Source organism: Anoplophora glabripennis, unplaced genomic scaffold (genome assembly GCF_000390285.2).
Source record: "Anoplophora glabripennis isolate ALB-LARVAE unplaced genomic scaffold, Agla_2.0 scaffold1549, whole genome shotgun sequence".
Classification (NCBI taxonomy): Eukaryota; Metazoa; Arthropoda; class Insecta; order Coleoptera; family Cerambycidae; genus Anoplophora; species Anoplophora glabripennis.
Genome location: NW_019417645.1, coordinates 1 through 17,862, shown reverse-complemented (window position 1 = coordinate 17,862; position 17,862 = coordinate 1). Strand labels below are relative to the sequence as shown.

General features: G+C 32.9%; 1 protein-coding gene across 1 annotated transcript; it reads left to right on the top strand.

Annotated features, from left to right (window-relative positions):
- The first annotated feature begins 436 nt into the window (after positions 1-436).
- Positions 437-17,285, top strand: LOC108915757. The gene is made up of 9 exons (XM_018721878.1): positions 437-614; positions 670-834; positions 1,114-1,237; positions 1,292-1,511; positions 1,566-1,743; positions 1,797-1,839; positions 2,182-2,735; positions 4,192-7,153; positions 16,684-17,285. The coding sequence occupies exons 1-9, from the start codon at positions 575-577 to the stop codon at positions 16,802-16,804; spliced, it is 4,407 nt and encodes a 1,468-aa protein (XP_018577394.1). The 5' UTR covers positions 437-574; the 3' UTR covers positions 16,805-17,285.
- The last annotated feature ends 577 nt before the right edge of the window (positions 17,286-17,862 follow it).

Genomic DNA, 17,862 nt, shown 5'->3' with positions numbered 1-17,862 from the left:
GTCAAAAAGGAAGTTAATAAAGATCTATACAGTACAATATAGAATATGCATATCTACATTTAAAGTTATTTGGATCCTCGATTACTATTTTTTTATTATCAATTTTAAATATTTACTTTGTATTTTTTGCAAAGTTAATTCATTATCAATTTTTTTTATTTACAACTTATACCTATCCAAACCTCTAAAAAAACGAAGTAGTGACTAGGTACGATGGTACGAAACAGAAAATAAATAAACAAAGATAGAAATATTAACTTAATATCCAAACCAACCCACAAGTCCGGTTTGATGGTTAGGCAAACTCTGCCAAACCGGGTTAACTACATTTCTCGCCAAAACGTCAAACCTCAACAAACTATAGTTAACCGGGTTAGCGGTTTTCTCGCCAAAAAACCCTTAGTGTTTCTGGTAACGCGTAATGTAGTGTTTGGTGTTTGTCGTCTTTCTTTTGCTTTACTGTGTGTGGGAAAGTGAAATGTTGAGGATTTTAAAGATTTTGTAAACCGTCGTTGTTTTTTAATAGATAAAAAATAACATACAGAAATTATATCTAATCAACATAAAGAATAAAATGGAAACAACAGAAGTAATTATTGCAAGACTTGTATTAGGTAAGTCATTTTTGGCGGGATAACTAAATTTTGTTTATATATATTTATTTTTTAGGGTATTTAAAGGAAGAAAAATGCAGAATTGCTTATAAGGAATTTCTTAAAACATCAAAATACTTACAAGGTGATTCAGTAACCAAGGCTAAATATTTACCAACGAGATTTGTTGGCTTAACATTAAGTAATATATTATGTGAATATTTTGAACTCTCTAAAATTGGTTAGTATATTGAAAAACCCATATATGTATAATAAGTAAACTGACAAACTTGGTTTAAATAACCATAAACATATCATGTTCTTTTCATTGTTCATTGCTTGTCGACTCAAAAAGTGAGCGCCTAAAAATAATTGTTTTGAAAATAACATTAACATATTTTCAAGACTATCAACTTTATGTACAATGAAAGGAAAATGGTAAATAGTATGTTACTGCTATTAAATATTTTGTCTAATAGAATATTAGAAAAAAAAAAACGTAATTATTATTTTATTTCAGTACAAGGTAGATTAGAAGCCACGAATTATTATAATGAACGTCACACAAGATCTTCTCTAATAGAGCAGTTGTTATATTTATTGAATAAAAATCAATCAAGTCGAACATCAACCCCTTGTCCGAGGTAGGATTGTTATAACTAAAATTCATATATTTTTTTTATAACCGCTCTTCATAGGTCACCCTTGGAATCCAATTTAGACGAAACGAGTCCATCTCACATCGATCATGTCAGTGATGTTGAAACCACCCCAGCACATACTTTGCCAGGTAATATACGAGGTACCAGTGAAGACTCGTATCTGTATAAAACTCCCAAAAGAAAATCAAATTCAAAGTTGAATAAATCTGCAACAGTGGCTAATTTACAAACGACTAATAAGGAAGATATGTCAGAGGTAATAATTGTTATATAAGTACATGAAATAATATGTGAAGTTTATATATTTCAGGTTATGGCAAACACACTCCTAGAAAATAAAGAATTTCATGAAAAAATAGCTAAAACTATTAATAAAGTTGCAGAAAAACAGTACAGAGTATCGTCTGAGCTAGATCAAACTATTAAAACTGTTGTGAAAGAAACAGAGGCTGACCCAATGTTTGATAAAATTCTTGAAGAAATAATTGGTTTGAACCATTAATAACATTTTAACAGAATGCAATAACTGTTTTTATTTCAGGGTCTACTTCAGCTATCGAAAACTGCAGCAGTAGTACTAGCAGGTAACAGCTCACTAAATAAAGAAATTAAAATTTCAGAGATGATGGTAATCTTCTAAAAATTCATTTGAAAAGAATTTAAAGAGTTTGTTATGAATATGATAGAATTTTTTTGGATTACTTTTTCTAAGAATAGATAATTTTATTATGAAGATTATAAATTAAAGTCTAATACAATTTATTAAAAATTAACTCCTAAAAAACTTAGTTACCAAATATGCGCCTTTAGGTCTATTACAAAAAAATAAAAAAGGTTTAAACTTTATCTATACCAGTAGAATATCTACCAGATGTAAATTTCAAAGTATTTTATTAGTATCGAATTATTTTATTCTTTTCCTGTAGTGCCGCTAAAGATTCTAGAGACGACTTGACAAATAAGTTGAAAAGGTCTCAGAAACGTTTAAATTCGGAACAATCTGAAGAGGATGTCGATCAGATGATAAGGACACATTGCAATCCTGTAACAGTTGAGCAACAAAATGACGAAGCTATTCGTTCCATCGTTGCTAATTCAAATTTGAAACCTAATTCAGTAGGAAGTACTCAAGAAATGCATGTGAATAATGAGGTTACAGTTTTTAATGGGTCTTTAGATAAATATTTGACATCCAACACCTGTAATGCGAACACTCAAACTCAACCCTTGCAAAATCCGTTGTATATAAATACTGGTGGTTTACTTATGGTACCTTCTGGCATTACATCAAATGGAAATATGCAAATTGAATCAACAAAACAGTACTATCTTGTGAACAAGCAGTCTACTGTAAATTGGAGTATTCCACCTATTCAGACGACAAATATTATAACTGAACAAGATATCTTAGCTATGCCAACTGTCATCGTGAGTGACGAAGGACATAATAAAATAACTACCTCCGAGCCAGCCTTACAAAGTAAAGTAGTTACAATTTAGGCTAAGGTCCCAATTATGCGGTGTGCGATCTGAATCTGAAACCTACAACATTGAATGCCGATTCGAGGTTATTTCAGTGCATAACCTGTTTTACAAACTAGTGTAGCGTCTGTCGAATTCATTGCTTTTTAAACAAAATGTTGTTTTATACACATGTTCTATACCTAAAGATAGCAATGTTTACTACACATAATAGGTACTAGTACTCTTTACAATAATAATAATATAAATAAAATAAAGTTCCAAAACCACTGCATCACTGTCTTTTGCAGTTACGCAGGCATGTTTCTTCATAAATGTATCTTGGAATTCTGTCTCAACAAATATGGTACGGACTGAACATTTCTAATGGAAAAATTAGAACATAATACAGATAGCCTCAAAAAGTATTTATTTGTACTCTGAGTGCATATACTTCGGGTTCCTACTTGCTAGTATTTAATGCGCACATTTTAATTCAGGCACTAAATCAACTGGTATATGTAAATGCACTTAATGCATGATTCGGACCTTAGCTTTAGATATACACTTCCAAATTATGCACTGTTTAAAATTATCCCCAGTTTTGAGGTTGACATTCTCGCAGATAGCTAATCTGATTTTATTACCCTTTTTTTAAATTATAGTCTTACTTCATTTAATAATGATATTAAGGTAGAAGTCTTACTGAAATTTTAATTTATACAGTACTCAAGGTGCAAGAGAGGATAAACTTGAAATTGAGTCATCCTATGTGATGCACCGACTACAATAACGAATCAAACTGTAGTTTCGTTTTTCCTGAATAACTTGTTTTCTACTTCTGTTATTAATTGAAATACAATTAAAGCAAACCAGTTTATTGTTAAAATGTACATAACATAGCAATAAAAAAAGTCTGTGATGATTGTCAAAGTGCTCATGTAGTACAAAAGCACTTACATGAATTAAATATGGCCTGCATGTAGTCTAGATTTCAATTCCATAGAGAAACAACTTAGAAATCAACTACCTGCATCCCTTAATGTCAAAACATGCCCAGAGAAATATGAAATGACATCGACCAAGAAAAGATATGTCTGATGAAAATAGGTGATTTTTTTTTATTATCATTAATATGTTGATGTTTTTATCATTACCATATGCTATCACTTATGTCCCATTTTTAAAATGTTTCTAATAACCAGTTTAATATTTATTTCTAATAAGCAGTTTAATTTAATTCTGTATTTCAGATAATAACAGAAATTGAAAATTAGTATAGAAAATATATAATTAGTTTCATTCAAGTTCATTCATTCACTGTTGTAGCTGGCATACTCTACAGTGTTTAAAATTTCATAGAAAAAAAAAAACATATTGCAGCCTGCACTTTAGCATGGTTACTACATCAAAAATTGGGGCCAATTTTTATTGATATGTTAATTTTGTTATTATATATTTTCTTTTTGTTTTAGCTTCTATTTTAACAACTAATTCAAAGTTAACAAAAATTATGCCCAAACCCACAATAGAAATAGCAACTGAATATTTAAATGATTTCAGTGGAAATGATATTCCGCAGCAGAGTGGTTTGAAAAATGTTGTTTACCCTAAGGCAACAAAAAAGGCAAAAACTAAGGAGAAAACTGTAAGCACGACCTCTAGTCAAACCACAGTTGATACACATGCCATGGATATTCCGAGAGCAAAGAAGTCACTCCCTGATGAGTTGCATGAACAAGATGAAGGCGATAAAACTACTGAGAGTTTACAAACAAATGCAAAAACTAACAGTGGACATTTAACCCCTCCACCTTTAGCAGAACATATTCAGAAGACACCAAAAAGCGGGTCACACGTTAGAAATTTGGATTTTTCAACACCTCCAAAAATAACTTCATCACCTAAACAATCTTTTCCGAGTAAAGATGAGAATAACATTTGCGTTCAGAAAATACAAACAACTAAAACTTCGTTTAATTCACAGAATGATAGCGACAAAACTTTGCAAGTCAAAGAACAAAAAACTTGGGATTCAGATTTACGAGCTGCTATAATACTACCTGAAGAAGAAGAAAAGGTTGTATGTAACAAATTGAAGAAAAAAAAGAAAACGCCAGTTAAAAAAGTTAAAAAAAAAGTTAAAAAGATCAAATCGGCGAAGAAAAATTTAAACACTACAGAGCAGAATGCAGCTCTTATAGAAGCTGCTCTTCAAACACCAGTTAAGACTGAAAATAGAAAAGATACAAATTCAGAACCACTAAATAGTGATGGCAAAATAGAAAATCAAGTTAATATAAACAGTGAAGAAACTGTTATTAATTCCAAAAGTGATAAGGTATTAAAACATGATGACAATTCAAGAAAATTAGAAAGTCAAGCCAAAGATTCTAATGAGTGCAATACAAACAAAACAGTCCTTTCTCCGTCAAAACTAAATGCTAGTAAACGTAAACTGATAAAATCAGATGTTACTGATAACACCACCAATGATTTAGTTAAGCCAGTGGACGAAACAAATAAATTTATAACTCCAGAAATGGTTAAGGAAAATTTTCATTACCCAATTAAAGCCAATAGAAATATAACTGCCTTGTTTGAAACTCCTCTGAAAAATGAATTCCTACCTAAAACTCCAGGGAGCCCTAATGCTAGCTTAAATACACCTTTCACTAAAATGCTCGAAGCAAATTTAAAAGGTATTGATATATCTTGCTTACCAACGCCAAATATTCCAGTTACTCCAAATTTTCCTCCCTTCACACCTAACGTTGAGGCATCCTCCCCTTACTCAAGGCGCACAGATTATTCCACGTCAAGTTCATATTACCACCCATCGGATAGCGAACCAAATCGTTCCTTGGAAGCTAATGTCATTGAACTAGAAAAACAGGTGGTAACATCCTCTAGTGACGTGACGAAAAATGTTGACAAAGATGAGACAGAAAATCGAGAACCAAAAAATGACCTCATTAAACCTGGAATGAATCCAGTAGATCAACGTTTAAAAATGTTTAATAATACTGTTATTGGAAAAAAAAATTTAAGTTTAGTAAAGCCGAGTATTGAGTCTAGTTCTAGTTCAAGTGATTCATCTTCCGAAAGCTCCAGTGAAGAAGATTGGGTAGATAAAAGTGATGAAACCATTATTTATAATAAAAAAGCAGCAGAAACACCAAAGAGAACATATTCTCTACGAAACAGAACTATTAACAAGAAACAGGATGTTACAAAAACATCAGAAATTAAAGAACCGAATATTAGACAGGCAAATAGATGTATAAAAACCAGTGTGAGATCGGTTGTTACAAATGCAGCACAAAAACGGGAGGAATCTCAGATTTGTCTTAAAAGTGAAATTCCTACTGATACACAACTTAACTGCGAAGATAATAAAATGGCTGTCAAGGAGAAAGAAAATAAACCATTAATTAAAAATAATTTGATTCGACAAACTTTAAGGAAAGAATTAAATGAAAAATTGACTAGAACTATGACCAAAATAAAAAATGTGGAAAAACCTGTAAAGAAAAATTCCAGAAAGCCTGTGAAAAACACAAAATCAAAATTTATGAAAATAAAATTTGTTTCAAGGAAAAAAAAACTGGAGAAGTCAGATGAGAATCTAAAAAGAATTATTGACGAGGGAATTAAGAATATAGACGATGATTTAGGTGTTACAGACTCGAATAGTCATACTTTACAACATAAGTGTAAAAGAAAGGGGGGTGGAGATAAAGATAGTCCAACTAAAAAAATAGAAAAAATTGACAAATCTACCTTAGATATAGAAGCACAAAAGTTAATTGAAGGTTTAAAAGAAAGAGGTATTCACTTAATGAAAAACAAATCGTCTCCAAACAAAAAAACTAATGGAACTTCTAACTTTTCAGAACTTGATAAAACCCGTAATAACGATGGTGGCACTTCAAAAGATGTTACTGAAAACAATTGCACCGTGGAAAATTCACGTGAAAGGAGTACTTTAGAACTTGAAACTGATTGTAGAGAGACATATGATACAGTGGTATTCGAGGATTATGAATGTATAGTATTCAGTGAATCAAAAGGGATAACAAAAACATTTGAGAACTATGATACAAAAGTATTAGAAAAGAAATTTATTGGAAAGGTATCTATTGAAGAAACAGAAAATGAAATTGAAATTCCACTTGAAGTTACACCATTCTACACTTTGCTAGATATTTCATCATCTAGAAACCAACCCCAAAAACAAAAAGGGACAAATCAAAAAACTAAAGATAGAAATAAAAAGACAGAAGAGAAAGTAATCAATAAAGATACTACAATAAAGACTGATACAAACAAGATTAGTACGTGTGTACCACCAAATCTTATTTCTGGAAGTGATCATATAAATCATGTGATTCTGGGGAGTTCAGGGGAAGATAGAGATGGATTGGAAGCACCATGGTAAGTTAAGCATTATTTTGTAGGAACGAGTAACATAGAGAAAGCATAAAAATTTAGGGATAATTTAAAATAAATTTTGTTACGTTTGAAATAGCATCTGCTACGTGCTATTCTGTATCTTGTATGTAAAAATATTGTTAAAACATTGTTATTTATGAAAATCATCACTGACCTTCTATTTTCATAAACAAACAATGAAACAAAAAGTTTGGGAGGAATTATATACGAGGTTTGATAAAAAAAGTAACGGGAATTGTTAATTTTCTCAGAAAGTTTAATCTTCAATTTTTATCCCATCCCTTTCAAAGTAGTCCCCCTGTCATATACACTTATGCCAACGTAGTTTTCAGTTTGGAAACACTGGTGGAACGCCTCTTTAGGTATCGCCTTGAACTCATTTGCAATTTTACCTTTATCTCATTTATTGTTATAAAATATTGTCCTTTGAGTATCCTTTTGAGATTGCGAAATAGAAAAAAGTCACATGGGACAATGTCCAGAGAATAGGGTGGTTGCAGCATCACAAACGGTGTTATCTTTTGTCAAGAACTGTTGGATGAACAAAGTGGTACGTGCCGGTGAGTTGTGGTGCAAAATCCATGAGTTGTCTTTCCAGAGTTTGGGTTGTTTTCTCTCGATTGCTTCATGCAAATTGCACAAAACTTGTAAACTGTACAACTGGGCAATAATTGTCGCCGTGATGAACTATTCCATTGTATTCGAAGAAAACGCTTAGAAGTATCTTCGTATTTGACCAGACTTGACATACTTTTTTCGGTCTTGGCTCTTCAGAAAACTTCCAGTGAAATGATTGAGCCTTCATTTTGACACCGTAGTCATCCAGGCTTTGTCACCAATTATTTGAGCAAGTCTCGATCAGTAAGGATTTGTTCAAAGATGGTTATGCAATGCTATTTTTGTTGAAAATTCAGTAGTTTCGGAACAAATTTTGTTGCCACTGGTTTCATGTTCAGAACATTCATAAAAAAAATTTGTACCATTCATAAACTTATGGCTGTGATATTAGTATTGTCTTTAATATTTTGGACGCTTCGTTGTATTAATTCTGTTTTTAACACAATAGTTCAGAGAAACTCTGATCCGATATTTCGCCATACAAAAAAATTGCTAAAAACACTGAAGTAATTCTTAATCATTCGCTCGTTAAACACAAACTAAGCATGGCAGCTGCTTAAAAATTGACAGTTACGTCACGGACAGTACTGCCAATACACAAAAAAAGAATCAACTCGATAGACAAGATACAGCACACGCAGTTTGATAATATTCCTTACTTTTTGATCAAACCTCGTGTAATAGATTTGTAAAATATTTTAACAAATACCTGGAACTGGAACAATTGAAATGTCATTAATACATTATAAATTTAATTAATGCATATTTTTTTCTAAATGCAACAGGCACCTCTATATCTTACTGTACTTTTCACTTTTCAAATGTATTAGCTTTAACATTGAAAGAAAACTGAAAAATCGGAGGCAAAAAATTGTATAAAAAATAGATGTTAGATAATTTAAGGAGGTTTATCGGGTACGGGGTACGTCTAAAGTCTAACGAGAGTTTCTGTACTAAAGTAGTAAGCCTTTAGATTTGGCAACGTTGCACTTGGCTGACGCGCTCAGCTTGGCATTCACTCGCTCGCGCTCAATCATTCTGTTTGTTTGGATGCCTAAGTTTGAAATATACATCGTATATCACACCTGCGAATTTCAAGTAATAAGCTACGTCGAGAACCGCGGAGTTGCCGCTATCACACATATGGAGGTTAAGTTAGTCAATGACAACAGTTTGAAGGAAAATTATTATAAATTATGTATCTTACAAGTACCTAATCGATTTCTACGAGCTGTCATACTGTTCCTTAGATATCGGTTTCCCATTTATACAAGTTGCTGTGGAATCTGTTCGTCAATTCTTGCGCATTCTAAGTGGAAAGATAAAAAAAATCTGCATTCTCATGACTTCGTACTAAATCGTGAAAAATTATTTTATTAATATCTCGTCTCTTAGGTATCCAAACTAGTAATAATTTTTTTTTGAGGATTTTCTTCAGATTAAATTTTTTTGTGAATATTTGTTTGTCAGTTCCAAATCAGATAAACCTCCTTTAACATATATCAATGTCTTGTAAAAGTGTCAACATTTACTCTTTTAAACTTTTCAAGTTATGTATTATTACGTCTAAAAATGTCCGTTTCTTTAGACAAAGCATTTATTGTAAAGCCAAGAGTTTAATATAAAAAAATAATTTACGGCGTAATTGTGATGAGTTATAAACATGATCATTTTTGCAATTAGGATTCACTATTTAAAATAGATGTATCTGAAAATAACTAAAAGATTCCAATATTTAACAAATTAAATTTTGTGTTAAGAAAAAATGGAAACTATTTTAGCGAATAAGTGATGAATGGGAAATGGACCTCTGATGCCATAATCAACAGGGAGTATAGAAATGTCCATTAAGGTGGAATTTCAATTCTTAATGTTTAGTACAAAGTTTAAATTTTAAATTTATGTACATCAGCATAGGCTAGAATGCAATTTTCTTTAGAAAATAAAAAAGTTCTGTTTTATCGCATCAAGGCATTACATTGTCTTTGGTTACTGTTTTGTGGCTATATATTTATAGTTGGTTCATTTTTTAATTTTTATGTAAATAATTACTGCTGTATAGCAGTTATTTTATTGTTCAGGCCATTTTAATTGCAGTGTTAATAGTAAAAAAAATATCACTTTCCACAATTTTATTTAAGGTTTATTGGATACGGAGGTACGTCTAAAAGTCTTACGAGAGTTTCTGTACATTCACTAGTGACTAAAGTAGTAAGCCTTTAGATTTGGCAGTGTTGCACTTGGCTGGCTTTGGATGCCTAAGCTTGAATTTACACCATATGTCACACCTGCGAATTTCAAATAATACGCTAGTCGAGAACCGCAGCATTGCCGCTATCACGCATATGGACGTTAAGTTAATCAACAACAGCAGTTTGAAGGAGAATTATTATAAATTATGTATCTTACAAGTACCTAATCGATTTCTACGAGCTGTCATACGGTTCCTTAGATATCGGTTTCCTATTTATACAAGTTGCTGTAAAAATTGTTTGTCAATTGCTGCGCATTCTAAGTGGAAAGACCAAAAAAATCTGCATTCTCATAAGACTACTAAATTGTGAAAAATTATTTTATTAATATCTCGTCTCATAGGTATCCAAACTAGTCATAATTTTTTTTGAGGACTCTTCATATTAATAAGCTTATATTAATTTTTTTATGAATATTTGTTTGTCAATTCCAAATCAGATAAACCTCCTTTAAATCATTTAAAAAAATGGTGAAATGTATTTTAATATAAACATAAGTAATTAAAAATACTGTAACTTAATCAATCAATCAATCAGTCAATCAAATTACACATAGTCAAATTCGTCGCCTTGTTTTTGATGGCCCTGGTCCGCCACTTTAGTTTTTCTCTTCAATAGGTATGTCTTCGACTATTGGTGGGTCGCCGTCTTCGTCCCCTATAGGTAGGTACTCCAGTATTGGTGGATCGCCAGGATTGTCTTGAGGCTCGTCATCGTCGTTCTCTTCAATGATGATAAGGGCATCCTGAGGATGGCGCCCAAAAGAGTACCAAATTTGCAGAACAATCCGACGGTATTCTGCAGCATCAGCGGAAATTGTGTTTGACGCATCGACCATCATCACAGTCCCCCAAGAGAAGATGCTCTCGAATGACAAAAACACGGTTCGTCTCATTGAGCTTCTCTCTTCTGCTTTTGCTCTCGAGGGGATTGAGACCAAAATATCAAAAGAAGACGCAGACCGCGATATCGTCGTGACTGCTCTGCAAAAAGTACTTCCAATGACCACGTCATCATCTTTGGAGTGGATGTGGATTTGCTCATGCTGCTCTGCGGTCTAGGATTCACTAAAACAAATGTATACTTCCAGAAGGGTGGCAGAGGTGAGGCGGGTTGCGTTCAATTCTTCACCAGCTCATTCAACCAAGGGGAAGTGGAGCTACCACCTGGATTTGAACTTTTCATCCACGAATTTACTGGGTGCGACACCACCTCTGCCCTCTTCTGGCAGGGGAAGATGAAAATGTGGGGCCACTTCGGACAAAATCAAGCCCCAGTGGACCAAGCAAGAGTTTTCCTCCAGACAGATGCCACAGACCAACAAGTCGCAGCAGCCGGTGACAAGTGCCTAGTTGCCCTATATGGAGGAGACGAAACGAAAGACACCCTCAACGATGTACGCTTTTGTACTTTTGTGAAGACAGCAGCCAACGCCAAAGCGAATCTGGCCCGATTGCCCTCAACCACAGAGGCTGCGTCGTATCACCACTACCGCACATACCACCAGGTGCAAAAGTGGTTGGGGGTGGAGAAAGAGGCCACCGACTGGGGTTGGGAATTGACCTCGGTTGGACTCATCCCCATTACTAGTCAGCAAGCTCCTGCCCCCGCAGAGCTCCTAAAACTCCTCTCTTGCAAATGCAAGAAGGGGTGCAGAGGTGGCTGCACTTGCCTCAAAGCAGGGCTCAGATGTTCTGTGATATGTGTTACCTGCTCTGGGTAAACGTGCCAGAACGCTGCCCTTATCATCATTGAAGAGGACGACGATGACGAGCCTCAAGACAACCCTGACGATCCACCAATACTGGAGTACCTAACTATCCGCGATAATTTTTAAGATGCAAGCACACCAAGCAGCGAAAGCAGTAAGCTCCGAGACAAGGTAATTTTGACATTGCCATTCGTGTTTACACATTCATTTGAACAATATTTGTCTTATTTGCCATTATTATTAGTAATTTTGTTATCAAACTGCGGTTATTTGACTTTTGTGTTATTTTATAGGTTTCAAATATTTCATAAATAAATTTTAAGGCAAATATTTATGTCTACTTTATTTGTCTCTAGCATTACAATTTAATGTACAGGGTGGTTGATTTTCGATAGTTTTATAGGGTACAGCCAAAACGGTGATAGATACAAAAAATCTGATATCGATGTCCCGTCCTCTTTTTTTGAATTTACTTCGCTGGTACCAAAAGGTCTTGGCTAACTTGATTAGTTTTAGATATACAGGTTTTTTTTTGAAAAATGGCCCATTTACATTAACCTCTCCGTCTCCCTTGTCATTCAATTTCGAAGAAAAAAGTGTGCACATTATTTGTTCTATTTTTTGTTAGGAAGCCAGTGGCGTACTCAGATTTTTTAAAAATCACACAGTTTTTCCGATATTACATAAACATAGGTTTTTTAAAATAGAACACCCTGTATTAGGCCATCCCGTTGAATAACATTTTTTTACCTTTTCACCCATATATAATAATAGATACTTTTATTTGCCTAAATGAAGAAAAATGCAAAAATGTATAGATATTTTTTCAGTTGGCCATGTCATTTATTTATTCGTCTTTTGTTGTTTAATATTGGCAGTTAGTTTATTTTTGACTGATTGAAAGCTTGTTAAACGTCTATTATTTGGTTTCAATTTTGAAAGGTATAAAAATGGTGTACGAAAATCTTTACAAAGTTCAAATGTTAGAGTGCTACATTGAAAGTGAAAAAAATAGTGACACAGTTTTAAACTTATATTTGGAGATACCTAGAGCGTCATCAGCCAGAAAAGATAATTTTTAGCCGACTCTATGATAACTTGTGTGAGTTTGGTTCTTTTCAAAAACCGCGAGCTAAATCTTATAATATACAGAATAGAGAAAATGATGAAATCAATACTTTAGCTTTTCTTGTCGCAAATCCCAATGTATCCAGCAGAGAAATTCAAAGGACGATAGGAATTGGTAAATTCAAAGCATTGAGAATTTTAAAAAAACACAAGTTTGATCATATACTATAAGAAAAGTCGACCATTTGCATCCAGGAGATGAAGAGAGATGTGTCATTTTCTGTTAATGGTTTTTGCAGCAAACTCAAGTAGACCTCAATTTTTTTTAAAATGTTATTTGGACCGACGAGGCTTTTATAAGCAGCCAAGGTGTATTCAACCGGCATAATACGCGTTATTGGTCAGATGTGAATCCTCACCAAACTGTGGCCAGAATTCAGCAAGGGCAGTTTGGTTTTCATGCATGGATAGCTCTCTTCCACAATAGAGTATTAACTTACGAAATGTACGATGAAAACCTTAGCGCTCAGAGATATGTGAGAATTTTACAAGAAAATATTATTGAACTGCTGGACGATATGCCACTAGCTCAACGATATCACATGTTCTTTCAGCATGATGGTGCGCCTCCACATAACTCCCACATAGTTAGAGAATTATTAAATCATAATTTCGGGGACAATTGGATCGGTACGTACGGAGCAAATAGGTGGCTGCCTAGGTCACCAGACCTAACCCCTATAGACTTTTATTTTTGGGGGGATCTTAAAGACAGAATTTACAAGTATAGAGCTAATAATGTCGAGGAGCTAAGGGAACATTTTGAAAACTATATTCAGCGGGTATCAAATATCCACATTTACAATGTGACCCGCTCCATTGCCAAACGTTGTCAGTTATGTATCAACGAAAATGGCCGACAATACGAGCACTTGCTGTGACTGTTATGTCATTTTTGTTTTATTGTTTCTCTCATTTTATAGTTGTTATTTTTGTTTAGTTTATGTTTAATAAGTGTACCTATAATTAAAGTAAAGATAAATGGATAATCTAATTTATTTTTTCTTGTAATTTTTTAGTCTAAGTTAGGTGCTTAATATAAAAATAACAATAGAAAACGAGGAGAACAATACTAAATAAATCTTATGGGCAACTGAAAAAATATCTATACATTTTTTACGTTTTTCTTCACTTAGGCAAATAAAAAGTATCTATTATTATATATGGCTGATAGGGTAAAAAAAATGCTATTCAACGGGATGGCCAAATACAGGGTGTTCTATTTAAAAAACTCTATGTTTATGTAATATCACAAAAACTGTGCGATTTGTAAAAAATCTGAGTACGCCACTGGCTTCCTAACAAAAAATAGAACAAATAATGTGCACACTTTTTTCTTCTAAATTGAATGACAACGGAGATAGTGAGGTTAATGTAAATCGGCAATTTTTCAAAAAAAAACCCTAAAACTAATCAAGTTAGCCAAGATCTTTTGGTACCAGCGAAGTAAACTCAAAAAAAGAGGACGGGACGTCGATATCAGATTTTTTGTATCTATCACCGTTTTGGCTGTACCCTATAAAACTATCGAAAATCAACCACCCTGTACATTTTATTAGGTTATAACTATGAACTTATCCGTTGTGGAATATGTTTCCTATTTACATATATGTATGCCAACGAAAACTCTCGTTGTATATCAGAAGAGGCAGAAGGGAGAGAGGCAGTTTTTAACGCTGATCATGTGGTACCTACTCTATGGAAAAATTGGGCAAAGTTAATTTAAATTTAGAAATTTATATTGTGTCTGCAAACTAGTGCCTTACTTACTAACAACCCTCATGAAATTCAGGGAGTATTATTTATCGGCAATAATATTTTGAAAATTTCTTCAATGGTTTGATGAAATCTTAATTCTGAATTTTTCTTGGACCATGAAGAGCAACCTTGAACTGAACAATAATAGTTTGACAGTTTCTTCTTTCTATCCATAATTGCTGAAGTTTTCCTCACACTATTTTCTTAAAATAACAGTGTGCAAAAAACGAACACTAAACAGTTTTAAATAAAATACAAAACAAAATGTCACACACAGAAGAAATGTTTACCTTGTTTCGCTAGTATCACTTGTCACCACCAGAGGGCTCTTAGCTGCATTCGCGAATAGGGGATGAAGACGGTGACCCACCAATAGTGGAAGACATACCTATTAAAGAGAGCAACGAAAGTGACGGCCCAGGGCCATCAAAAACAAGGCGACGAATTTGACTATGTGTCTAATTTGATTGACTGATTGATTGATTAAGTTACTGTACTTTTGATTACTTATGTTTATATTAAAATACATTTCACTGTTTTTTTAATTGATTTCATTCCTTCTTTTTCATTACCAAACCAAAAAACAAGAGATAGGAAAGGTTATGGAACATTTCTGGAAAAATGTGATTTTACCTTATATGGGTGTTTTTGCAATTTTGAGAGAACTACGAGGCTTACAGACCCCGCTCTGCACTTAATTTAAAGGTAATGAAATTGCCTACAAATTATATTCTACAAGTTCTACTCGTAGGATCAATGGTTTCGACGCAATTTCGGTCCAAAGGTCTAAAACTAAAATTTTCAATTTTTGGAAAAACGCCTATTTTCAAAGTGCAGTAATTCGGTAACCAATTGACCTACAGAGCTCCGGTTGAGCTTAATTTGTCACAAATTTGATGCTCTTAAAAAACGTATAGAATAGCTTTCGACGAAAAATGCATGGATTAGGAGATATAGAGCAGAATCTGAAAAAAGTCCAAAAATTTCGCGGCTTTTGGTGTGTAAAAATTTTTCCACAACTTTTTGAGAGTTGCAAACTTGGGTATACATAGCCCTAATGGGTCCGAACAACATACTAAAAAAATCAGAGATACATCATGTTTTGCGAATTTAGCGATTTTTTGTGTCGATTTTGACCGGCCTATTATTATATATTGAAAATATTTTATTTGTTCCAACCACAGTTGCAATGGTGGAGTGGATTGTCCGATCTGTGTAAGCATGAGTTGAAGATGATTCATAAAATAAATGATTAGATAAATATAAACTAAAAAAAAGTTTCATATTCCTTTCGACATCACCAGTTAGTCATTTCTGATAGCTGTTTTACATTGATAATTTATTGGTCAATTAATTCATAAAGTCGCTTCATCAAGAAATTGGACAAGTGTAATGCATCAAATCTGCTGTCAAATAACTTCATGAATTTATTCATGAAGTTCTTGACGAATTAGAGCATGTTCTAATTTTCGTCAATTTCTTCATGAAGTTCGGAAGTACCAACCCAACAGATTTCCACCCTCAGATCAGTAATGAGGTTATGTTATTGGAATATGTAAATAATTGTGTGGTGTCGTACTAGTTTTGCATTGTTTTTACTGATTTGTTACTTACAAAAACTAATATTTATATAATATGTGTCAGAACGGTACCGCTGTTGTATCACTACAATTATGAGTTGAAAGGTGACATTTTTGAAATTGATTTGCTTTGATTCATTGATAGAACTGATTCATACGTCAAAAAACTTGACAAAGTCTGTAGCAGTGTAAAACCACACTGTTTACCAATAAATTCGTGAATTAATTCATGAAGAACTTCATCAATTTATTCATGAATAAATTGTCAATGTAAAACAGCTATAACAAATTGATACTTTCAAGTGGTACAAAACATTTAATACTGGAAGATAATTGTACTTTAAGAATAAATAAGACAATTATTGACACATTTTTGTACTTTTTTGAGTTTTGTTGTAATTTTAATTATAACATTTACATGCACGTAGCGAAAAAAATCAAATTATAACAAAAAAATATTTTTAGCACGAAAAAAAGAAAAGTTGAAAAAGAAGACTGCCGTGTACCAGAAGAAAAGGAGTGCAAAACCCTTTTACAACAAATTAATGTTGACACTTTCCTTAACAACATTTATGGCAATAGTTAGCTACAATTCAGTTATGTGTAAATATTTGTATAAATTTGCACAAAATACTTGTTAGAATATAAGATATTTATTTACATAGTATTTCTACACTACTTTCTGCCAAAGTAAAAAAATATTCTTGTTTTATAGTTAAAACTTTGTACATATTTAATGTTTATAATTTGTACATTATATCTATAAAGTTTTTTAAATGAATATTCTGTTCTTCTTGACATCAACGAAATATATGTATTTTTAAGTATCACTGTAATATGTCTTCTTTAATTCAGTTAGTGTCATTACTAATTTATTTTTCACTTCTTTCACGGACATTGTCAACTATTATGTTCCGTACAAATAAAATTAAGTTTTCTTGCGAGGTACCGTCACTGCTAAGTTATAAATGTGTCATATTTATATTCATAGCTTATGTTTATATAAACTCATATGTATATCAATCTCAAAGTATTTTTCGTTTAGCAATAAAGGTGAAAAGCTGCAACTACATTTATTACTGTATGTCACACATATTTCTATTGAAAAAATTATTGACAAGTAGTTTTGACTGTCTGGATCGATAGAACTGGAATGGTTCTGTTTCTGTAAATTTAATTCTAAATATTTTCTCAGTTTGTATTGGTGGAACACCAAATTCACTTTATTTTAAATTCTGTGAGATATCTTCGATAGTAATGGCCCCTTCTCGTGCCAATTTTATTTGGTGTATCGATGACATTATTCTTGTTGAAGTAGTTCTAGTTTTTTTTTTCTTATTTTTTTTTTAACAATCGGGTAGGAAAATATGCGGAAGTATATTTGGTTTCATTTTTATATTGCCTCCCATTAATTCGTATTTCATATAATTTGTAGTAAATCGCAAATCTAGTAGATATATACATACTGTATAGTAGGTACCTAGTTAAGTTAAACCAAGGATTAGAAAAACAGGCGATGGTATAGTTCGCTGAGAAAGAAGCCGTTCCCACGGACTTGGATGAAAGGCGCGGCATCGTAAAGTAGTTCGGTGTGATTTAAAATAAACAAATCTCCAAAGTTACGGGATCTCGCCGGATATGAAG

Bases quoted from the DNA above. Each gene is read 5' to 3' on its own strand.
- LOC108915757 (XM_018721878.1), top strand. From the start codon at position 575: ATGGAAACAACAGAAGTAATTATTGCAAGACTTGTATTAG. The intron at 1,512-1,565 runs GTAATAATTGTT...TATATATTTCAG, and splicing joins ATAAGGAAGATATGTCAGAG to GTTATGGCAAACACACTCCT. The intron at 2,736-4,191 runs GTAAAGTAGTTA...TTTTTGTTTTAG, and splicing joins CTCCGAGCCAGCCTTACAAA to CTTCTATTTTAACAACTAAT.